Source organism: Chironomus tepperi, unplaced genomic scaffold (genome assembly GCF_022539635.2).
Source record: "Chironomus tepperi strain 1889 unplaced genomic scaffold, CSIRO-AGI_Ctep_v1 contig_34, whole genome shotgun sequence".
Classification (NCBI taxonomy): domain Eukaryota; kingdom Metazoa; phylum Arthropoda; class Insecta; order Diptera; family Chironomidae; genus Chironomus; species Chironomus tepperi.
Genome location: NW_027226156.1, coordinates 17,785 through 44,004, shown reverse-complemented (window position 1 = coordinate 44,004; position 26,220 = coordinate 17,785). Strand labels below are relative to the sequence as shown.

At 28.5% G+C, this 26,220-nt stretch overlaps 1 protein-coding gene across 5 annotated transcripts; it reads left to right on the top strand.

Annotated features, from left to right (window-relative positions):
- Window positions 1-24,703, top strand: sv (paired box protein shaven). Of its 5 annotated transcripts, none has more exons than XM_070647593.1 (13): window positions 1-207; window positions 1,439-1,726; window positions 4,041-4,082; window positions 14,389-14,554; window positions 15,104-15,301; window positions 21,138-21,211; window positions 21,363-21,551; window positions 21,984-22,069; window positions 22,146-22,461; window positions 22,593-22,694; window positions 22,905-23,411; window positions 23,537-23,653; window positions 23,797-24,703. In XM_070647593.1, the coding sequence occupies exons 2-13, from the start codon at window positions 1,588-1,590 to the stop codon at window positions 23,943-23,945; spliced, it is 2,085 nt and encodes a 694-aa protein (XP_070503694.1). In that variant the 5' UTR covers window positions 1-207; window positions 1,439-1,587; the 3' UTR covers window positions 23,946-24,703. The 5 variants fall into 5 exon arrangements, with proteins under 5 accessions (XP_070503694.1, XP_070503685.1, XP_070503676.1 ...); XM_070647584.1 differs by having other exon boundaries at window positions 4,032-4,082; window positions 22,599-22,694; XM_070647575.1 differs by having other exon boundaries at window positions 4,032-4,082.
- Window positions 24,704-26,220: the final 1,517 nt, after the last annotated feature.

Genomic DNA, 26,220 nt, shown 5'->3' with positions numbered 1-26,220 from the left:
GTGAATTTGAGCTTCAGAAATATAGTTAAAAATTTTAGTAAATTATTTATTTAAAAAACCTAAAGACAAGTGCAACTAATAAATTTTAAAATAAAACTTCAAATTTTCAAAAAAAAAAAAAAAATGTCAAAATCATAAAAATTATTGAATAATCCACAAGAATTTATCTAACGTTGATATTCGAATAGTTTTGTAATAAGTGAAAAAGTACGAAAATGAATCATATTAGAATGATTATATATGATTTTTTGAGCAAAAATTTACCAATTTTTAAAATCAAATTTTGACTTTTTTGTTTAAATTTTAGTGCAAAATTATTGCTAACCAGAATGGTGAAATAAATAGCAAATCAGGACAAAAATTCAAATTTTAATAGTTTAAGTGTATCAATTTACAAAAATTAAAATTTGAATTATAAAACTATGAAAGTTAATTTTTAAATAAACGCAAAAGTTTTTTTTGAACTTGTTATAAATAAATCTTAATTTCTGACATCCTGGAATGTGTTTGAATTATTCTAAAAATAAATTTTGTGTGTGGAGAACTGAAAATAACTTTTTAAGTGCAAAATTAAACAAAACAATTAAATTTGCTATAAATAGTGCTCAAAGTGTTAAAGCTTAAACACATTCAAATGAAAGTAGAAAGATTTCAATTAGTGAAAGAAGCTGAAACTTTATAAAAAATTTAATTTTTGATTTCAAAAAGACTTTTTTTAAATCAATTAAAGTAAAATATTTTAAAAGACTTTTTTAATTAAAATTCAGTTAAAAAAAATAAATAAAAAAAATATTTTCTAAAGAACATTGAACACCAGATCACTGTTTTCTGATGTCATCTTGAACTTGACCATCAAAATTTAAATGAATTTTCTCACGAAATTACTCTTTCCCACAAACGTCTGCTCGCAATTCTTTCTATTATAACATTTCATTTCATCTCTTGAAATATCTCAATTTAAAAATAAAATTATGTCATTATGTATTCTTTAAAAGCTTTATGTATCATGAAACCCCTTGCCGGGCTACTTTTTGTTATCAATTATATGAAAGTGAGAAAGGATCAACAAGAAGTCAAATTGAAATTTCACGCGGTTCTCCGCTTTTATTTTCAATATAAGCTGAGGAAATACCAGCAACACTTCCACAATTTGATAGAACCGTGGCTGATTTTTTTTTTTAATTTGGAACAAAAAAAAATAGTTGAACGAAGAAGAATTTAAAACAGCTTGTGTTGTTAGACATGAGTCATTCCAATTTTTTCATTACTTTTTTTGTTAATTTTAATTTAGTTTTTTTTTTTAATTTTTGGTTTTGACGATGATTTGTCATTTTTGGTTTATTTTTGCTCAAAATTGATTACTCACACATTGAAAAAAATTGATAATTTTGTCAATAATTAAGTAAATAATTAAAGAAATTTTAAAAAATATTTTCAGAATCTACCAATAAATGTGAAAAATTTATGTTATACTTGATAAAATGTTGATAAAATACAAGTGACTTAAAAATAACAATTAAGTGCAAAAAATTAAAGAAAAAAACTATTTTTCGAAAATAAGTTTGAAAACTCGAGATCAAAAAATAAATGATCAGTATGGAATTACAGCCGGCTGTACACATGCAGCATATGAATCATGGTCATCAACAGCATCATGGAGATTTAAATGTTTATCAGCATCAAATGACAAATATCTCAACAACAAATGGTGATGACAAGAATAAAAGTAAGTGTCAAATCAATGACTTTGCCTATGAATCAATAATTTAAAATTCATCCAAAATTCTCAAATAAAATTGAACGATGTTGGTCTGAGAAAGTATTGTTAAGACAATATTTTAAATATGTTGTGGAATCCAGACAGATGGCTCAAGATTAAAGTTTATTAAATACATAATCTTATAACATAATTTGTTCTATAAACATTTAAAATTTTCAAAATCATCGATAATCAGCTCAAATTGTTTCAAAACTATTCATAATCATTTTGAAATTTCTAAATAGGATTAAAACTGTCTTCTTCAATTTGAAGATACTCAATTCCATTTCCTTATTTCTTATTAATCCTATCTTAAGTGATTAAATAATATCAAATAAGTAAAAAATGCAACAAAATTATTAAGTATTAAGCATTATTCAATTTAGAAGAAAAAGCCAGATGAAATTATAAATGTGGCTCAAAAATTCAAATTTAATCTTTTTGATCAATTTTTAAAATAGTTCATGTTAAATTACATTGTTTTTAAAATAACGGTTTTTCATTCTAAAGTGTCTGAAGATCGACATTACTTATTAATATTGGCATAAAATTGGACATTTTACAATGCAAAAATTCATCAAAAATACACAAAACTCAATTTATAGTGTCAAAGTATTTCAGTTGAACAAACTTATTTTTCCTAATATGTTAAAGTGAGTTTAAATTAAAATTTAATTTTACATAAAAAGGGGGAGATATAAACATTTATCCAAATTTTTCTTCTTTTACAACTCATTTCCTTAAAAATTCCCTCGATTCCGTTAAAAAAAAGGCATAAGAAGAATATGTAGCGCGCATCCTTTTAAATAAAATTTTACATTTTCATAAATAAATATAAAAAAACGTAAATTTTAATGACCATCGACAACAAACTTCAACATGCGACAATCGAGCGGGAATTTCCTTGGAAGTTGAATGGTATGCAAAAGAAAAAAAGAAAAAGGAGAAAGAAGGAAGTGCGAAGAGTTCAATGTTTGGGGTTCCCTCTGTCGCCGCTACCAGTTGTAGATTATCTAAATGTCCTTATAAAAAGAAAATAAAAAACGAAGGTAAAACGAAATGATGAGAGACCATCTGGTGCCTCTCAATGACTCGATATCGTTAAACAATTTTGTATCAGAAATGCCGATGAACCTGTTGCCCGCTCAGGGGTTGAAAGAAATTGTTAACTGACTTTAATTATACATGCAGGAACAACAACAACATTCAACGGTTTTCATTCTTTTTCTTTTACCTTTAAAATGCGCACGAGAGGGCAATAATTTTCAGTTCCTGCAGGGCGTAATGACTGGCGCATTACATTTTTTTCTTCGTTAATTTCGTTCTTGTAACATTTGAATTGACGAAACAGGTGGAATTCTTTTCAATTTTCTTATTTCTCCTTTTTTATTCTTATTCTTAATAGTCTCAAATTTTTACTATTTTTTTTTTTCAAAATTTATCTTTAATCTGGTTATATGTTCAATACAACTCAAACAACAGCTCCTGTAAATTATTCGATTACTAACATTTCGTCAAGAATTATTTTGTATTCAATCATACTGAATATTGCACATAATTATCGACAACTATAGATAAAATACATATTTTTGAAATTAAGTTTAAATTTTATTAAATGAAAAAAAAAAAAGATTAAAAATTTAAACAATGTAAAGGCAGACATTAATTTACTGCACATATTTACTCATTAATTCTTTTTTATAAAGAGAATTCATAATAAGAAGAAGATATTAAGAATGCATGTGTAATTAAAGAGGAAGACAATTCCGTTGACTCACCCTTAAGAAAATGAAATACAAAGAAATTATATTTTATATTAAAAATTTAAATTTTTTAAAGTTTCAACTTGTTTGGGGTCACCTAAAAATGACTGGCATGCATGCTATGCAGTTATTTGCTTGCCAAGTGTCTTTTTATTAATGTTAATGCTATTGTTGTTCTTTCTCCTTTCCTTTTTCTCTTATATTTATTCCTTGTGACTGTAAGAACAAAAAATGAAGAGGAACAATGGAAATGAGGTCGTCTAGTTTATTTCCAACGGAATTTTCCCTCAATTGTTTCTTAAAAAATCAAGAATAGCTTCCTTTTTCAGCTTTTAGGAATTAAAAAATTGAATTTTGTATTATTTCTCTTAAATAAGATTTCTTTAAAAATTTTAAAATTTGCTGGTCAGCAATATAATGCTCTAACATTTAGAATAACGAAAAGGGTCAAAATTTAATTTAATTTCAACAAACATATTTTTATTTTGATTTGTTTTTTCTCATTTCTGTATATATAGATGATTCCCATAACAACCAACAAGGCGGCATGTCTGGAGAAGGTAGGTTCAAAACAGCATTTTTTATTGAATTTGTGACAAAAAATAGTAAATTTTAATATGTAAAGGAAAAGAGAAACATGTTTAAAAATTTATTGCATAAAAACTTTTTTCTAAGCAAAATGAAAATTTCTTTATAAATCAATTATCATCAGTAAACAGTAGCAGTTTATAAAAATCGCAGCAGAAGGAAAAAAATTTCTTATTTTGGGGCAATCACGCTTTCAAAAAAATTAATCACAAAATTACCCACCAATAGTCTCTTTATTTGAGCTTTTTTTAGTGCAACTACTGCTGCTTCTACTGATTTTAGCTTATTGTTTATTTGCAACTAGATGTGGAGCAATAGTAAATTATAGAGAGAAAAATTCAAAAGCTGGTAGTTTGCAATTGATGTCTAAACGATCGAAAGTTTTCTTTCATATTTCTTATGGTACATTTTCTCAGATTTCATACAACAAAAAAGTCTGCTAGAGATTGTTCAATGGAGTAGAACGACTAGTTCATTTTCTTGTTAAAACCGTCTGAAAAAATACAACACAGTTTTAGTCTGTAGTCTCTTGAATCTAAAGTTGTACTAACTTTAGGCTTTTTCGTATGCTAACATATTAAATATTAAAAGTATAATGTAATGGTGGAAAAAATCAGTTTAATCTCAGCACATTATCACTCAATAATGTATGTTCAACATTAATTGTTTTACGTTTAAATGCTGGATACTTTTTTCTAACTTCACAATGCAGAGAGAAGTTTGAAGCTGTTGCGAGCTTTTTATAGACGTAATTTATATGTTAAACTGCTTTAAGGTGATCACAATCATGTTAAATTATCACAATTTTATGAAGCTGCCAATTATTTTAAATATGAAGTCTTATAAGTTACTGTTTATTTTGAATTAAAATCTCTGAGCTTATCAAGAATTAAATACAAAAAAAAATTATATTTCGACTTAATATCTTGGTATAATTCTTTCATAAGATACTGTATTTACGTCATAAATGCCTTTAAAAGTTAACTAAAACCATCGTCAGTTTGAGATCAAGAATAATTAGCAAATAAATAAATTACAATTACTTCAAATGTTTATTGCGATACACCATCATTAAATACCCACAAATTTTGAATTACCATTGCTCAATCTCATCGCAAAATTTATTCATTCTGCTTCCTTTTCATTAAAAATGTAATAACATATTAAATAAGGAACAAATACATTGGTCCGAATACCTCTAAAAGCTTTAAGTAATGAAAAGACATGACAGGAAAATACTAACACAAAAGTCCAAGAACTTCCCATGTCAAGAATCTCTTTAATTATATTCCGCGTGTCTCTGTTTCTCTGAGAACATTTTGAAAGCGAAAACTGACCCGCACTAGTTATATAAACCCATCATCTTCGCTCTGAATACTCTCATTTCATTTTCATTACCAATTTTATGGAAATTCACAGAATTGTTTCCAGAAATGGGAAAAACGAAGCAGGTTGTACTAGTGTGCTGGCTTTTATCTTCAAACTTCTTCTTTACTTCCATGTATATCGGCTTACACACTATTCACTATTGCCCATGGCCTTGAACTGCCGTGAGTATTCCGAGTGACTTTATGCTAATGTCTCGTCGTCATTGTTTTGTTGTTTAGCGTCTCTTTATCAGAAAAATTAAAACTGTCTTTCTTGTTTCTTTTTTCACATTTTCAAACTTATTTTATTGTCTTCTCAATAAAACAAAAAATGTGTTTAAAATTTATAATCATTAATATATAGTGATTTTTGAACTTCACAGATTAACAAGTTTAAGTAGCTTAGATAGATAACAATTTGTGACTATAATTATGAATATTATGACACTTTTACTCACGACATATCAGAGTTTCTAAAACTACTCCACACAATCCACAGCCACAGTATATTTGTTTATAAATTTTAAAATTAAATGCAAATAAATCAAATTTTTTGACGCTATAAGTTGTCATACAATCAAATTGTAAAAAATAAATAAAACTTTAGTTGTATTAATTTAAAATGCAATACAAACATCTCGCACAGACATTTTCGTATGAAAGCATTACAATGACAATAAAAATAATTTACATAAAGAACCCCAACCAGTACATCCAGAACTTGATAAATTCTTTTTATATTAAACTGAGAATTTTATTTCAAAAATGACAAAAAAAAAAAATAAAAACAATTGTGTGAATTTTTCTCAAGCTTTAATGTCCGTCGGCATTCTCAGTGCCGGCTATGTCTGAGCACCAAGTTTTAATCTTCATGGTGTTTATGTGTGTGAACGACTTGTAGTCAAATTAAACCGGAAGAAGACACTTTTGATTTTATTTTATTTCCAATGCTCTTAATCCATTATCCGATGATGTAAATTTTTAATCAGAATTTGTTAACAAACTAAAAACCCATATGCAAAATCACATTAAATTTCAAATATTTTAACTTTATTATATGTACATTGAGTTCATTTGGAAAATGTCACAACTCGAGGGATTTTGGGAATTGACATTATTCTACAACTTTCATTTGAATGAATTTATTTTAATACGAAATTGCATTTGAAAGATTTTGAATACAATGTTTAATAAAAGAAGTAAGCACCCTCACTTGCACATCGATTATTATAATATAATTTGAATAATTGCGTGTAAGGGGAAAAATAACAGATTAAGGGTAAATTTTGATCAATTAATCATCACTTTTGGAACTTTATTAAGCAGACAATCTGCTTTGGTTTCTTGTTATATACTTTTATTCATTGACTTTTTGACTCTTTATTTTTAAACTTCTTATTCATAGCTAAAATTCGACTAATATTTTGAATAAAAATAATTTTCAAGTCGACTCCGAGTTCTGTAGATATATAATTAAAAAGCTTGCAGTGTGGCATATGAAACACATTTCTTGTATTATAATAAAATAAAATTTATTTTCCTTCCACACCTTCCTCAATACGAATGAATATCCAAACAATTTTTCATTTTCCTCTCGAACAATACGTAAATAAATGAAAAATAAATTCAACAAAAGAGAGAGGAAAATTTTTCGAATGTCACAAAAGAATTGAAAATTTTTTAATACCGAAAAGTAAAAAAGAACGGCAGTAGCAGTTTATTTTCTCTGCTCATACACACATTTTTTTCCTTTTCAGTTCTGCTCTATTCGGAGAATTTTTTGCCAATGATATATTTCACGGTACGGTGATTCTGAAACCAATTCAGCCAAAAATATGCTTCACTTTTTTTAATACTTCTCGTTCGTATTCTCTCTCTTTATTTTTGATTATAACATTTTATGGTGATATAAAGTTGAAAACAGATACAAATACACAAAGGGGAAATTTAACATGAAGCAGAGTAATGAGGGCTTTGCACTTGTTATTTTAATACTTTTGTATACTAAAATTATTAGGTTCAACATAAGGAAAAAAATTAATTTGAATAGATAGTTTGTAATCGAATCAACATTTTCCAAAAAGTAATCAAAATTCTATGTGATTAAGAAGAAATTAAAATCAAAAAATAGTTTTAAATATGTAACTTGACTAAAATTTGCCAATCGATAAGCTAATAATTCCATTTATTTATTTTTAAATTTTATTGTTCAGTTTTCACGAAATTTTGCATCATCAACAGAAAGTAAAGACTTTCAACAAGGTCTATATCCATACATTTCACTGTAAAATTTACATAAAAGTGCACCCTAAGGGAAGTTATCGGTAGCGCTGTAATAATTGAGGAACATTTTCATAATACTTTCAAAAGGGAGATTAAAGTCGTGACTTTCGTGATATTTTGTAACATAAAACTATAAAAATGATCGAAAGTGATTTTTCTTTAGACTGAAAGTGAAATGTAAAACTCTTCTGGTTCTCATAGTAAACTAGACAGTGAAGAAAATTCCCATAGAATTATGTAAAAAATTCCATTGTGTTTGATTTTAAAGTCTGTAGCACTTAATGTTCTACGATCAATTTCATTAACCACACACAGTGAATTTGTAGTCAAACCAGAAAAAAAATCAATCATCAAAAAGCTTGGCGTCAACAAATAAATAAAAATAAACTCATCACCTCATTAATTCACATTAAATAAAAATTACAAAAGCTGCCACACATGATGCACATGTACAAACATCGGCAGTAGTGCCGCACAAAGAATGTGCGAAAATATGCCGAAAATAAAGTTCATTAAAAGTATCTCATTCTGCTGATACATCGTGACTTTGATGTGTTGTCATCAGCTATTCTCAGTGTGTTTTTTTTTCTTGCAAATTATTGCAGCGAAAGCAACAATGTATTTATGGATGAACATGTTACTATTTTTAAACATCCACATGGAATGATTGAGTGGAATGTTGCAATAATGTATGTCATTTGATGTATAACTTCATCAGAGTTAATATCATAATAGATTAGCTCATGTCAGTATTATTTTCATGAATCTATACTTTTAGTCCCATTCACAAAAATAACTTATTTTCTTAATTTTTTCTTCAGTGCTGCAATGTACAAGTTCACTTAAAAATGTAAAAAATTCACATTAAAAATAAATTGAATGAAAAAAGATCAATTGCAAGGTGCAGACAACTTATAAGAAAACAAAAGAAAATCGTGCAGAATTGGAAGATAATCAAAAAGCGGAAGAACGTTGCGGTTTCGTGTCTCAGCTATTCTTTTCGGAATTCCCTACGTTTTGGCGCTTTCCTGAGGCTTCTTTTTGTAAACTCTTATGTTCTTGTATTGATGTACAATTGTTGAGATGAGATTATTTGCATTTCTCACATTGAAACCTACAAATATCTTGATTGAGAACGAACAAGCTTCATTTCCTTCTTATCCTCCACGTCTCTCCCTCTCACACTGTTTTTGACCATGCTATACAGAACAAAGCATGAGTCATTGGAATTTGTATTTTTTTTTTCATTCATGATTTTGATTATTGGCAGAAAAGAATCAAAGTAATTTGATGCGGATGTGAATAATTTTTCAGAACTTTCTCGTTTTTTTTGCAGTTTCGTTTTGATCTCATTTATTCTTGTTAACAACCTTATTGAGAATGTGGTTTAAGGTCCATTTAAAAGGAATTTTTCACATCTTTAGAAGTGTCTCAAATACCCCTTACGCCCCAAAAATAAAAAAAAAAGTTCAACAACTTAAAGAGCTGGGATGACTGATTAAACAGAATGAATGAATGAATGAATAGAAAACCTGTTGGAATTTTTAAAGTCTTTAAGTTCACAATTCGATGAGCAATAAATCGATGGAAAATTTGTTCCTGTACAGTATAAGAATTCTGTTGGCATCGATTTTCTGCTCGGAGAAATGGAAAATTTTCCAAAGCTAAGAAGCAACTTCCTCTGGTCGTGCGCATTTCTTATTATAATCTGAAAGGATTTTAAGGTTAAGACACACCCAAGTTTAATATTTTCTTGCTGTTCCACCTCCAAATTGTCACATGTAATTCTCCTTACAGCATATAAATATAGAAATGAGAGAGTTTCTCTCGACCAATCAGCATGTATAAGTAGAACAGTTTTGAATATGAAACAAAACAAAAAAATTTGGCAACGTCTCAAAATGATTCCTTTTTCGTTCTTTTTTATCTCTGGTGATGTCGTGAGCTGAATTTCCACACTGAATTACCCACCGAACGATCCGATAAAATACTTTTCTTTCTTCCCATTTGATGTTATGGTGGTTTTATGCTCATTCGACGTGCATTCATACACACACACACACACACACAAAGTTTCTCTCTCAGACTTTTCTTCCTTTTATTTCTCATCTTCTCAAACTTTCCTCTCGTGCGCAGCCAGGTGGAGCCAAAAAATTCTTTTCGATTTTGTTGTTCTGTTTTTAGTATGTCATAAATTGCGAAATGATTTTTTTTATTCATTACATTATGTGCATGAAAATGGATGTATCTTGGAAAACTTGACGTAGATTTTTCATTTTTAAATGTCAAAGATTATACATGGGTATCAAGGGATGGTTACAGTTTGGTCAAATATGAATATATTTTTTTTTTCATAATACAAAACATTAATAATTATAGAAAATTCAGAACAATATTCAATGTCAAATGGATCAGATTAATATTCAATCTTGTGCTTTGTTCTGTCAAACATCTAATATCACCGACATTTAATATCTTTGTGAATGGATTTGTAATATGATACAATTAATATTATTTTTGCGATCAATGTATACAACTCTCTAGGACAGGTAATTGTTGTCTTTAAGTACACATATAAATACAAAATAATGATCAAAACATATGAGGGCAAAAAAAATAGATTGAACATCCGAGAAGGTCTCTCTCACTTTTTCTATTTAAAGATTCATCTCTATTGCTTCATTGAAAAAATTTCCCCTTTTAAAAGAGCAAAAAAGCAAACGACTATGGTAGAGACAAATAAGAGAAAAATTGAGAATCGAGGAATATTTTTGTTGTTGTTTTAATTCTTCATAGTAATAATTTTCTGTGCGCCACAAACACACCACACGGGTATTTTGCTGCTTCGCTAGCATTCGAGAATTTTTTTCTGCTTGCTACTGCTGCTGCCTCTCTACCGTGCTCTGTGTGTCTTTTTCTTTTCTCCTTTTTTCATTCTTTAATCCTCGTGTGCTCGACGTTCTCGACTGTTTTGTATGTGTATTTTTTTGTATGTGCTGCTGCTATTGCTCTTTGATATTAGACACCCGCACAGTCTTTTACAGTGATTAGACGGATTTCGGTCGAGCGAGAAAACGTTGTGCGGTTTAGCTCCTTGCAAAAAAAAATGGAATTGTGATGTGCCACTTATAAGAAAATTTAAAAAAAAATTAAATTGATGGTACAATATAAAAACAAAATTAAAAATTCAAATAATAAGATAAAAGTTCAAATGAGAGGATAATAATTAACTAAAAAAAATTTAAACATTATCAAAATGTAATTAATTAATTACGGATTATAAAAAAGTTTAAGCATTTAAAATGACTTAAAATTTAAAGTTTTAATTAATACTAAATAAGTTTTCAAATAGAAAACTTATCAGTTTAAAAGAACAATAAGCTAAAAGATTTTAATACTCTGTGGCATCTGATCTAATCAGTGTAATGTAAAATTAGCTGAAAAAAAAAAATTAAAAGTATATTTGAACAAACGTTAATCCAAATGTGCAATCTGTGTGACTTATTCATTTTAAAGTGATTTTATCTGATCTTTTACATTGTAAGAAATTTGCCGCTGGTGTAAATATTTCTCAAAACATAAAAAATAATTAATATAAAGTTGATTCAGAACATCTGCAAATAAAAAAAGTTCAGAATATCAAACTAATGGTGATTTTTAACTTATTTAAAAAATAAATAAAAGTTTAAGAACGAAAATTAAAAGTTCAAGAGTTTAGTAAAAAATTCTAAAAATTAGTTTTTGACGAATCAAATGAAAATGGATTTATCAACTGCATATCGATATAATCAAAATATGATGGAATACTACACGTGTAAGTGAATAAAAAATCTCTTTCCATTTCATATAAAAATAAGAAAGTTTGATGAAATTTAAGTATAAAGTGGAATGAGGAATAAATAAGAAAATTTGAAATGGATTCTGAAATGATCCTAATTGCATTTTCCGCGATTCTATCTCGTCTTAATTTCCACCGTCAAATTAAAGGTACAAAGTCGACATTATCTCCGGATATTTCTTTTCCTCGCTCTCCATTAAATTTCTCAAAGAGGGAGAAAACTTTTCCCATCAAAGAAGAAAATTGCAAGGAGAAAGAAGAAGGGAATTCAACGCCATTTTGATTTTTTTTATTTTCACATTTTCTACTGATTTGATGTGCCAAACACGTCTATGCTACTTTGAATACTAATAGAAAGATAAGCTAACAAATCGGACATTAAATCGTAAACCATTTCCATTTTTAAAAAATAAGTTTGGTAATTTTCGCAGTCGAAAATAGCTCTACATTAAATTTATTTTAATTAACTTGAATGATACACTTTATTTGCTGAAATGAGAATCGCCAGTAGTGTGGTCTGTAATGTGACAATTAAAAAATATTAAAGTTCTCTCAAAAATATCAGCAAATAAAACTGAACGGCTCAATAATGTTATTTTCGAATTTATTTCCAATTTAAAAAAATGTTTAATGAAAAGTTCATTGTGCCAATTTTGAGGTTAAACAGGGAGATGTAAAAATGAATCAGTACTTTGAAATAAAAAAATCAGTGTCACCAAGGCTTTAATGGACCATTTGTGCTCACCGATCGTAATGACAATTGTCACACACATACATTCGCAAGAGACGGAGCAGTAGGAATAACAGCCCGTCAGACAAATCAATATTTGGGCAACCATTGGATCCAAACAAATTTTCCATTTTGCTACCACTTCTTTGTGTTCAGACTGTCGTGTTCTGGCTCTTTAATTTCCTTTCCATGCTTTTCTCTCTCCTTGACTTATTTTGTAGAATGTTTGATTTTTTTTTATTCTTTCTTTTATTGAACTTTAAAACTTTTTTATTTTCTTATCGATTAATTTTATTTAAAAATATGTCACTGTCTGTGATTGGTTTTTTTTATGTTTTTCATTCTTTTTTTTTCAGATTTTTGTGTTAATTAAAAATTTCTAGAAATTCAAGTGTTAAAATTCATTCGAAAGAGCATCAGTAGCGAGTTAAATGACGTGCATATTGTGCAATTAAATGCAAAACTCGCAACATAATAAAGTATAATGATTCATTAATGCGACAACAGCTTGTCGCTGCCTTTTCGCGCTACCGACAAATCTAAAATCAGAGATCTCGCGTATGTGCATGACGGAAAGAATTTTTTGGCACCATTTACGACGTTAATCGTTTAGAACGTGATCTAATGCTTTCACATTTTTTTATCTTGTGTGAATTACTTAAATTTTTTTTCATTAGTAAAAATAAAGGCAGTTACAAATGCACGAAATTAGAAAGAGACCAAACATTTCACATTTATATCTCAAATCTAAGTTATTAATAAAAAGATTTCATTTTAAAAATTCTGTAAAGATAAAGTGATGTTGACATTGAAACGCAATCTACCTATTGAACAAGTATGAGTTTACAAAAGGTATCAAATTTTATTTAATAAGATCTTTGTGCTTATTGTACAAATGAAGTATAGAATTTTCTATATGACGAAAAATAGAAGCTTTAGAAGGTTTTCTTCTCTTGCAAAATGTGAGAAGAAACTTGACATTGAGTCTAGAATCAGCAAAAAATTTATATATATTTTTTTGATAAAATGTCAACAAGAAAATAAGCGTCTCGAAAGTTGATACTTGTGAGATTAGTTGTATTTTTTAAATGTCAGAAAAATTAAAAAAAAATCTTGAATATTTAAACTAAACCATAATATTTTTCAATTATTAAGACTAATATCAACCCCTAATAAATTTTATTGAGGGTGAAAGCGACAAAATCCCTCCAAATAAACAAACTGAACATAAAATCCACTTTAATCTAACAAACTAGCTGTTGAGTTGTTTGAGTGCCTGTTTTTTGTTTATCATCATGCTCATCATAATATGATTATCTAGACTTGCTTTTTATTGCAATTTTATTGAAATTATGTTGACGATTATTATCTTTGACTGCATATCGTTGTGCTTGTCTGCTTGAACTTGTTTCTGGTTTTTCTAATTTTTTTCTCGTCTGTTTATTTCCCACTTTTTTTTTTGTTCTTTTGGCAAAAGTTCAAGATTTTTCTTTTATGCCATGCTGCAATAATTTTTAAGTATATTCTGGTAATTTAATAATGAAATAGGAAAAATTAAATTATGATTTTGGTGTTGATATTATCCAGAAATCCTGTATTTTCAGTACAAAAATAATAATATCAGCATAAGTTCGTCATCTCACATTTCCATAGATACACATCTCATCATGATAAAAATAAAACCCAACCATCTCATTCGCCTTTTTAGCATCAACCACAAATTCAATTTGCATGATTTGTTTTTCTCTGCGTGTCTTTTATCATCCTCTTGTCTTTAATCGACGCAAGCAATTTATTTTATTTTCATCTCGCTTCTGTAATGGCGTAAATGTAAATGAGTTGTAATCCACTTTATGTCTTCTTTGTCGGTGGAAATGGGTGTAATGGAAAAGCACGCAAAAAGTATTAAATATTCATGGTTGCGGTAGTGATTTCTCTCAACTTTTTTTTGATGTTTTCTCTTTTGCTTAATGGAAAATGCTCCTTTTTAGTCACAATATTTGGACTCATTTAAACAACATATTCATTCATATTATTTTATCATTCTCTCATAATTACAGGCCATGGTGGAGTGAATCAACTCGGTGGAGTATTTGTAAATGGAAGACCACTACCCGATGTTGTAAGACAACGAATTGTCGAGTTGGCACACAATGGCGTACGTCCATGTGATATATCTCGACAGCTTCGCGTCAGTCACGGCTGTGTCTCAAAAATTTTATCAAGGTAATTAATATCCATATCCTTATTTTTCAAATAAACGCCCACAAAATAACATGAAAATGAGAATTTTAGAAAATTGATTTTGTGATATATGGCGAGCACATTAGACAATGTTGATGTATACGAGATGATTCAATTACGCGATTTATCTTTCCCCCAAAAAATTAACTCGGAGAATTTCTACGTTTATTTTAACAGGAAAAACATATAAAATATATACGATCCCCATTTTATGCCATATGTGGTGGCAAATAAATTAACCTGAAAATGTATGCACATCCACCGCTTCCATTTCGGTTAATGTGAAGTATTTTTGTAGGTTATTTATTGTTATGGTACAAAATTTAACTGCTAAAGTCATTAAATTTTCCTCGTACTCGACAATTTTCAGCATCCAGAAAAGCATGCGAAAAATTGAATTGAGAAACTTTATCTAGATGGGGAATTTTAATTACGGCAGAAAGGTCTTAAAAGTCATTTATTATCTAAGAAATTTCTCCTTATATTACACAACACGTGGCAAACTTATCTAATTATTTTCAATATTTTAAGATATTATGAAACAGGGAGCTTTAAAGCGGGAGTGATTGGAGGAAGCAAGCCAAAAGTAGCAACACCACCCGTTGTAGATGCTATTGCCAGCTATAAGAGAGAGAATCCTACAATGTTTGCTTGGGAAATTCGAGATAGGTTACTTGCTGAAGGCATTTGCTCACAAGATAATGTACCAAGTGTTTCGTCCATTAATCGGTAAGTTCCTTAGATCTTCTTATTGTATTTTGTTAAGTAAACCATGATAATTTAGAAGGAAAAATAAGATAAAAATTCAAAAAAAAAGACAAAGAAGAAGAAGAAGAAGAAGAAGCAATAGAAATTATATTAATGAATGTTCTGCTCCGAAAACTTTGCGCTGCCAACTTTTTCTTTCTACTTGCTACCCATAAATTTTCCTCTTTTTCATGCTTCTCTCGCGAAGTTGAATAATTTAAAGTAAAAATTTCTTTATTTTAAGTATCAATTTTTTGTTTTTACTTTGTGACTAACTATTTATGCTAGCAACTCGACATATTTAAATAGTAACATGATTTTGTAATTTTGATTTTCATACATGCTTTCATTTTCTTTTATTTTTTCGATTGTTTTTCGGGTGGGGTTTTGAGATTTCTTACAGATTTTCCTATGTATGTAAGTAAAAGTTTAAAATAAACCATGACAAAGGAACCAAAAAGAAGGGGAGTAGAGGATGTAATGTTGGCATTTCCCGGAAATCCTTTCTCAACATTTTCTTTTTCGTAATTTTCTCTTTTTTCTTCATTTTCTTCCATCATCATGTGCTGCTGTATCCTGTCTTTCATGCATCGCTTCCCTTTTAGTTAAAACTTTTTCTCCTTACTTTTGTTTCTCCTCTTTTATTTGCCTTTTCTTTTTGAACATTGCTTGATCTTATAGGGTCTGCCAATTTACTCTATATTTGACTACTAGAAATCATGGTGGGATTATATTAACGTTTCCACGTGATTCTATGGGGATTTATAAAATAAATTTAAATTTCTGTGAACTAAGATTCTCAAAAATTGTTTACAGGTATATAAAAACAAATCTCAAAAACTTTAAGAAAGTAATAGTTTAGAAATGGGAGCGGAGCTTAGAGGGGAAAGACAGAAGAACAAATGAACAAAATTATATTATTTTTTTATCTATACACAAACTGAAAATCATACAATTTATAATTTCAAGGGTTATTTAAGGGTTTCATGCGAATGATAATTTTATTTTTTTAAAAGAATAGAAATTCCACGTAAAAATTCACAGCTAAGAATCATAAGTATCAGTTTTTTACAACCTTGAACTTTTTAACCTTCGTCCCGCATCACTCTGCACAATAGCAATACATTTTGTTACATTTTTATCAATCGTTGTTCTCTTCCGTACACAAAACACAATCAAATGTTCACCTCATTGTTCCGCATGCTTTTTCCATCAACAAAAGTGAGCAAAAAAAAGCCAATGTAAAAAAAAATATTTTCTTGAAATTTCACTACCGAATGGATTATCGATTTTTATTCCTATCCTGTTGTAACTTAGTTTGTCAACTGTGCGTCAATTCTAGTCAATCAATACAAAGTGATTTATATAAAAGGACATTAAAGGGAAAGTTCGATTACATTGAATTTTTTTCATGTTTGTTTCCTTTTTTCACTTTAAATTTTCATCTTCAGAGTTGACGACAAAAGTCTCAGAATTGATTAGATTTTTTATCAATTCAGAGATGTTTTTTGTTAGAGATGTAAAATAAACTTTATAAATAGACTTAAAATTTCATATATAAAATAATTTTTTTTAGTTTTTTCGCTGTCAATTTTGTTTAATTTCATTTTTGATAGTTGAAAAGAATTACTACATTATTTTATTTTAAATCTTACCGTCGGTACAACACAACATCCATACTGCTCCTTTCATTTTTATATCTGACTGTGAAAATGTTGAACATGCTCAGTAAGCAATAAATGAATTTCCATACAAGGAAAAAGACAAAAATGATATGAAATCTGTTTCACAATGAAGCTAATGTCGAGCACATGCGTGATGCATGAAAGAATTTGAATCACCTTGATTTCAGTTTATTGACATTTTCACAGAAAAGTATTTTTCTAAAAAATTCAAAGCTTTTTTAGAGTCAAAATTATGCCTGCTTAATTATTTTTTGAAAGTAATAAGTCACTGTCTTCTTTAACTATTGTTTCCGACATCCGAATCATCTTCAGCTTTACTTAGTTATCCCCTTATATCTTCTTTCAACCCCAAGTTTTCTTGTCTTTTATTAATTTTCACCGTTTGGCTTCTTTGTGTCTGTTGTGTTATTTCCTGCAACAACTTCAATAGAGAAAAATTTATTTTTTTCTTTAGAAATGCATTTTCCGGAGTTTTTTTTATTTTTATTTATTTCTCTAATTGAATTTGGGAAATAAAAAACACGAAATAAGCAAATAATTCATATTAGATTTAGCTATAAAAATTAGTAAAGTAAAAATGCATGTTTTTTTTTTCTTTAGAACCTCCCTCAATTTGAAATATTTTAAAAAAATATCAAAATAATAATGATGATAATCCACGATTTATCTGTGATACAAACTAATAAAAAGATTCGCACAAGGTCTATAAAAACGGAAGATACTTCATGTCTCAGCATGATGTCAATATTTATTCCCCTTTTCAAAAATAAAATTTTTATTAACTTTATTATTTTGCTATTGAACTAATGCATGTACACAGATAAAGCAGAGAAGTCTGTATAGAAGTCAATAAAGCAGCAATAATAATCATAATTTTCCAATTGAAAGGAACATAGCACAAATGTTTTTTTTTTTTGCTGTGTATTCGAATATACAATGAATTATGTTCGAATGATTGTGAATGGAGATGCTGTGAGGAAATGTAGTCACAGGATGTGTCGTAATTTAACTGCTTTCTTTAACGGTGAATCTTGTGTGAATCCTTGATGCGTCTGAATATTGAGATACAGAGTCCATATAGTACTGAAATTAATATATAAGTAGTCACTTGCAAATTTAGCCAAAAAATATTTTTAACTATCAAAGAAGTGCAAAAGATCCGTCAAAAACTTAGCTTATATTTAAATTATTTAGGGTTTAGTACGTAGAAAACATACGTGAAATACACGTAAGTCGTACGTAATCGAAAGTTAAACGTAGAACTAAATAATGGAATCAGAAGTGTTTAGTTTTAAAATACGGATTAAATTACCATTCAGTTTATATTATAAAATGTCACATTGGCAGTTTAATTTTCACTTTTATCCCTAATCGAATGTGTCGAAAAAGCAACAATAACGAAAAAATGAGAAAAAATGGCATTAGGTGGCATAAATTTCAAAAAGGAGAGACAACCGAAAACAAGAAGTAAATATTTATTTAATGAACTAAACAATTGACTCCTGACTGTTTATAATCCAACACAATACAAGTCGAGAGTCTATTGAGCTATCGTCAGAGTGATTTACTGCCTCTTCACATTCGCACGCATAACTGGGGTTGTCGCTTCTTCCTTTGTTGATATACCTTTCAAAAACTTCTCTTTTATTTTTATTGCTCTTTAAATTTATTTTTTCTTTATGTTTTAAATGTATTGTGTTTGTTGAATGTGATGACTATCCAGGTGCAAAATGATCATTGCCGGAATTCCTTTTTTCCTTACACTTATGTGCAATAATTTTGTTTCATTGTCGAGTAAATAAATATAATATTTTTAAAATATAGTATGATACATATTAAGGATCTTGATAAATTTTTAGTAATTTTTAAAAATATCTGATTCTTTTGACTATATTTGAATATTTTTTTTCTATTATGTGATTATGTAAGAATCTTCAAGTTATTGCAAAAATTACATTAAAATTTCTTGGATTGATGCACTCAATAAATTGATCAATAAAATCTAATCCAATTTTCCACTTGCAATAACATTAATATTAACATGTGTTTATTGATAACAAAAAAAAAAGGAAACTCGTCCCTTAATTCACGATGATACATTCCAAGCGATGATATGAACAAGAAATTAAATTATTTTGTTCAGCAAGTACTTAAAATGTGATTTAGATTGCAATCTTTCGTCCATTAGTATAACACCCTCGATGAGTCTATAAAGGCATAGGAATAATAAATCGTATCACATTGTGCTTTGAAAACTAGTACAAAATAAAGATAAAAAAATTGACATTATCTTTGTAATTCTGATCTACGATTGAATTGAATCTCACCCCAGTTAGTGTCCCTCTTTTAATACTTAAGCTTGTAAAAATAACAACATATGTAATGATTATCATGAATTGCTAGTCCCAAGAGGCAAAACAGTAGTAAAAACAGCAACTAGTAAAATTTCTTCTTCTCGTTTCTTTTATTTATCGCAATGTAATGAGTGATGATTAAATCTAATCTTGATAGCTAAATCAATTGAAATTTGCTGTTTTTTTCTCAGTTTTAATTCCCTAATCGACGATTTTTCAGCGGCGCACTCGAGTGGAAGTGAAAGCGATGAAGATGCGGAAAAATGAGATTTTTATTTTATTTTATTTTTATTTACTTTAATTTATTTAGAAAAAATATTGTGCTTACTTTCGTGTCTTACTTTTATTTCATTGTATTTTACATGTGTTAAGTGATGAGTTAATGAATGAATTTAGATTATAAAATAGAAATTCGTGAATAAATCACTTCAAATCACCAAGAATCTATGGGATGTGTCTTTTTTTAACCAGTCAATTTGTCTTTTTTCTTAATCTTGAATCGATCGTTTCTGACATTTCTCATCATCTTACGAATAATTAAAATATATGAAAATTATAGAGGTTATTCTAAACATAGATAACAAAATACAAAAAAGAATTATTCAAATTGCTGAAACTAAAATGCGCATTGATCATGAAACGAGAAAAGCTTGCAAATTTTTTATTCTGACCATCAACATCAAATAAAAATTGCTTTTTATAGCTCCGCTATGTAATGGATATTTTTTATGTAGCAGCATTTTAACAAAATATGTTGTTCTCGACTACAAAAATGAAAGCAAAGGGATTTATGGCTTACGTATGAACACTTTATATACATGAATTTCAAGAGGGTGAATTTCGAAATGAAATCACAGAAAAGAGCAAAAAAAAATCATTTTATTTTTATCAATTTAATGGGAAAAAAAGAAAAACGCAACCCTTTTTGATATTTTCCAACGATATAACTTTATTGTGACACTAAATTGCTTGCATTAAATTACTTCATCTAATGGTTATTGAGATTAGTTAATTAAATAAAAATAAATTACACAACGATAATTTTCATGATTTATTTTATGTATAGTTATACTATGCTGAAGTTGTCCGGTAGTGTTATGAAGTAACGTAATGAATATCTCATGGATAATTCAAAAGTAATGTAAAAAGAAATGACATTGAGATTAGCGTTCTTAATAATTCGTTTGTATGCCCAATATACGACAAAAAAGTCACAAGAAAGAATCAAAATCCCTACAGATTAATGACAATAATTTGATGATTTCATTTAATAATGGTTGGATTTTCGTTGAAAACCACTTCAATTCACCCTCTTCAAAATTGTTTACAAACATTTCAACTTCTTGATTCCTTTTTTTATGATGACTATTGTTGTATATATAAGCGCGGTTTGCATGCCGTGTGACATACAAAATGCGTGACACGTGCTCAGTGTGCACAATAATCGTATTAATCGAATACCAATGTCAGCAAAATTGTCGATGCTGTCGGGAGTTTATAAAAGTGTCAATGCATCTTTGCACAGTCACTAATGGCATTTTTACTGTTCCTTTAGTCATGTGTCTTTGTGGAAATCGAGAACGACGTTGCCGATTTGATATGCCAATCACTACATTCAAATGCTGAATTCGAGACTCAGTCTTTGCTGATTTATTGCTTACATACTTTTGTAGAAAATCTTTAATTCACCATTTCATTAAAAAAAATTATTAATATTAAAACAATTTTATAATATTTATTTTATATAAAATCACATATTATTTTAAAACTCTTTTTCAGAATTGTAAGAAATAAAGCCGCTGAAAAAGCTAAACATGTTCATCAGCAATCACAGAACTCAGGGACACCTCCAGGTAAGCTTTAATTTAAATATTTCTTTATAAATTTTTATCTTATTTTGTAAGAATTCTTTAAAAATTTATCTCACTTCCTCTTTCGCTCTTGCATTAATGTTTCGTTTTCTAAAACGTTTCATTTTCTCATTTTGTTTCTTCTTCTTTTTAGGCCACCTCCCACAATCACCACAAATGACAACGACAGATCCACAAGATAGTAACGGTGCAACTCCAAACTCCGTGAATGGAAGTGAAGGAAGAATAACGAGTGGATATAGTATCAATGGAATTCTTGGAATTCAGCATCCAAATGATGTCAATGTAAATAGCATGAAGAGAAAACGAGTCGAAGATCATGGTTAGTATTTTATGTTGAAATTTAATTTTTTAAATTCATTTTTACGAGATTTACTAAATGTTCAGAAACATTTTGAGACAATAGAGCATTTGTCCTTTTCAATTTGAGTATTATTCAAACATTAATTGTCGATATATATATAAATAAAGGACTAGGGAAAGAATTGACCAAATGCCATTCCTGCTAAAATTTCCCTCCTTTTGTTAGCACTCTTATGAATGAGAATAATAGCAGTAATAATAATAATGATAATAATAATAATGCATAGTCATAGGACACAGTGGTCATCATGAGAATACATTGCATGTGCGTGTTGCTGTATTTTGCAAATAAAAATGATAACATTCATTATTGTTGGATAGGATTTACATTTCCGATGTTATATTTTTAGGATGATTGTCGTAATTATACTCATTTCTATCGTATTTTTAGATGAGAATCGTGATATAAATATTCATATGGAAGAAGACATAAAGCGACAGCGAATTCAATATAATGGAGAGCAAATATACCCAAATGTGAGTAGCATTGAATGTAATTGAAATTCATATGAAAATGAAAATAACAATTATTATTTTATTTATCAAAAATTAGCTTTGGTCTTCTAAGTGGTGTATAAAGGATGAACCAAAACAACTCGATATAAATAACTCAGTTGTTGTATCAATGTCAACTCCACCGCACAATAATAATAATAATAATAATAATCAAAATAATAGCAATGCAAACAATACATCGAGTAATAACAACAATCCATCTGCAAACAACGCTTCATCATATTATGATACTCATAATGTTTTTCCAGCATCAGTTAATAACAACAACCAGGATACAATACTCTATGATAGCATAACGACGATATCACAAGCTCAAAATACACTATATGCACCATCAATTGGAACTGCTATCGGTAAGTGCCTAAATTATTTTATATAAAAAAAAAAACTATAAATCTGTAGAATGTTGATTCAATACAATTATGTTGCAAAAATAAAAAAAAAATAAAAAATATGAACAAAAAAAATTTCGAAATCTCGTCAGGATCAGGTTCCTTTACATCATTGGCACCATTAAGTATGCAAGATATTAAGCTCAATGCAGCAACGACGCTTATTGATCAATCAATGTCTCCATATCATGCAGGTGAGAATGCGTTTTTTGGAGCAAGAATTCAATTAATGGAAAGGAAGCACAATTTTGTTCAGAAATATTTTTTGCACACATACAATAATTAAAATCGCACTCTCGTAGAATTAAAAATAAAATAAATACTAACTGGTGACGGGAATGATATTCACGCAAAATGTTTGACAATCATGAGGAAATGAACCAATACATACTACTTGTCCACAGATAGTACAACTCCTTACAACACGCTTGCAATAACACAAATCGAAGATGGAATGGCTCAATCGAGTCAACAAGACCAGCAACCGGATTCATCATCTGAACTTCCAATGTTTACACTCATTACACCTGACGGTCAGTCGACATCACAGGGAATGCTGAAAAATGACACAAATAACAATAGCAATGATCGGAATAACAATAATGGAGCTGGAAAATCAAAGATCGATAAAATGAATGAGAATGATGATGGAAATAATAATCATAGCAATAGTAAAAGACAGATTTTACAACGATACTCATTGGACAATGGAGCTGACCATTCTGCAGTTCATCATTCTCATCACTTGTTGCTTTTACAACAGCAACAGCAAATGAATAATCAACAAATGGGACATATGGATGGGAAATCAAATCTTATCCCTTTACCAGAAAATTCTCCTTCATTAATTGTCTTGCAACCTAGTGCACAAAGTGCCGGTTACTCTTCATTTTTCAATCACTATGCAACAGGCAAGTTAAAACATCGACTTTCGAGAGCTGCACTGACTTTTTAATTACACATTTAAAAAAAAAAGGATTTATCAAATTTTTTTATCCAAAACTAACATTTTTTTATTTTTATTTTTAAATTACAGCAAATAATGGTTCTGTTGTATCTCCTGGTGATTATGCATACAATTCGGCACCTTACCAGCAATATGGCACAGCATACAACTATGGGTATAATGTACCAACGACCAGCAGTCTCCTCAGTAAGTAAGCAGTGAGTATTTTATTAAAACATGACCCGAAAAAATGCTTCCATTAGAAAGCTTAGACAAAATTCGAATAAATAACTCTAAATTAAATCATAAGCTTTAAAAGAATTGTTTTTAATATTTTTATTATTTTTTAGATACAACTTATTACTTCAATAATGATCAGACTAGTGATCTGCGATCTCCATTAGCGGCAACACGTGCAAATTCACTCGCAAGTGCATCATCACCGACGGGTGCATGCATCAAAACAGAAATCAGTGCAAAAGATATTTTTCTTGTGTAGTTTAATTAATAAAAATGTGTTTTACATAATTTAAGAAATCATCCCAAAAATCAGTGTAAGAATTTTTAATAAAAGTACTAGAATATTATAAGAAAGAATTCAAGAAAAAAAAAATTGTCAAAGATACAAGTTCATAGCTCATAATTAAGATGCACAAAATATATCTTTAATCTCACCTTGATTGTAATTTAATGAAAGGTTCAAGCCTTTAATTTGACTCACACAATGATAAGATTGTAAAAAATCATCTCAAAATATTTTCATTATTTTTAATAAGCTCCTGTTTAGGATTAAAAAATGTTCAAAACCAAAAAATTACTCAAATTAAACATTGGTTTGTAATACCTTTAACCGTACTTTATTTTTTACCAAAGAAATTTATAAAAAAACTGTATTGACGATAAGTTCATTAAATCTGATTCAGGGGGTGTTTTGATAATTTTCCTAGCTCTATGCCCATCGATATGTCAACATTATTTTTTTTAATTTTTAAAATTCTGCTAAAGTTTCTTCCGTTTTCCTTTTAAAGGTATTAAATTGAGTCTTGGACTGACTTGGACACTTTAAATTTTTTTTTTGTCCGATATTCTTCACTACAACCCTGTCAGATTCAGATTCGAATGCTTCTTATCGTCAAGTAATGAAAATATTATTCAATAAATTTTGAGAGATTGATAAAAAAAAATGAATTGTAAAAAATAAACAGAGTTGTCACATCAGATGATTACAGATAACTTTATTTTGTTTGCTAATTTAGAGATGCTTAATAAAATTTAGTTTCCTGTAAATGTCATAAGTGACAAAATTAGTATTAATATTATCAATTTTTGCACTTAAAAAATAAAGAATAAAAATTTAAAACAATGAATTTTATGGTAAACTTTAAATTATTAGCTATTTATAGAGAATAAAATCAAATAAAGATAATTGTATTAATTGAGCGAATATGTTCAAAAATGAAAATTTTTAATATTTTTAATCTTATTCTTAAATCTATCTACAAAATGCAATAATGTAAAATATTATAAAAAAAAAATTGTTTCAATAAAATTTTGAAACAATAAATAACGACTTTTTTAAAAAAAAAAAATCTTACAGCGTTCAGTAAAAAATTTAAAAATATTTCATCAGTTTCAAACATTTCGTTATGAAAAATATGTGAAAATGGAACAAAATTACTAAATCGTCCACTCTTTAGCGCGTTTGTAAAATTTTGTTTCATTATAAATCTGCAGACATCATCAAAATCTCATAATTTCATAAACATCCAAATAAATTGAGATTTCTTTTTTTACCTGAATTATGAAACTTTTTATATTTTGAGATTTGTTTTTATTTACTAATAAAATCTTTTGAGAATCTCAAATTCTCCGTTTTTTATTAATTTTAATTATTACTCCATAGAAGCTCAAGTAATCGTTAAAATAATATCTTAGAGGGATTTTTATATACATTCTATTTGTCACTTATGCTCCTTCGATGGATGAGAACATGATATTTTTTTATAATACTTTAGTATTATAGTTTATTTAGAGAATAATATTAATAATAAATTTGAATCAAGGAATTGTTTCAGTCTTAATTTGAATGGAAATATAATCGCTAATTTTCTTGTGTCTATGTGTATCTTGGTGTCGGAGCAAGTGATGACTGTTGTCTGTAGCATAATCGCACAAATCACATCTATAAGATTTTGAGCGGTTCTTATCATGTGTCTTCATATGATTCCTTAAAATTTTCTTTAAATTGAATTTTTTAAGACACACTTTGCACTCAAATGAGCCAGGATTTTCATGCTGTCTACTGATATGATTGCTAAGCTCAAATTTTTGTGCAAACTTTTTCCCACAAAATGAGCATTCAAACTGCTTAGTATGTGTATTTTCATGATGCTTTAAGTGGATACTTGATTTGAATGTTTTAAAACATAAACTGCATCGAAACAATTCTTGTACAGGAGCATGTACTTGCTTCATGTGTGAATATAATGATTTCCGTTTCATCTTCTTTTGACATATTTCACATTCTAAAAGGAGTTGATTTGTTATCGAATCCTCAGACAAGTTATTTTCAATTGGATCTGATTCTGGATACATTGATATTATTTCATTTTCATATTCATCCTGCATTTCTTCTTTTATATCAATTAACATTTCATTTTGGTGATGATTCTGACTCGAAAAACTTTCCACGTACAACTTTTCATCCTCAAAAACCAACTCATCCTTAATTTTAATATCTAAATCCATTTGTAGTCTTTTAAAATAACTTTTGA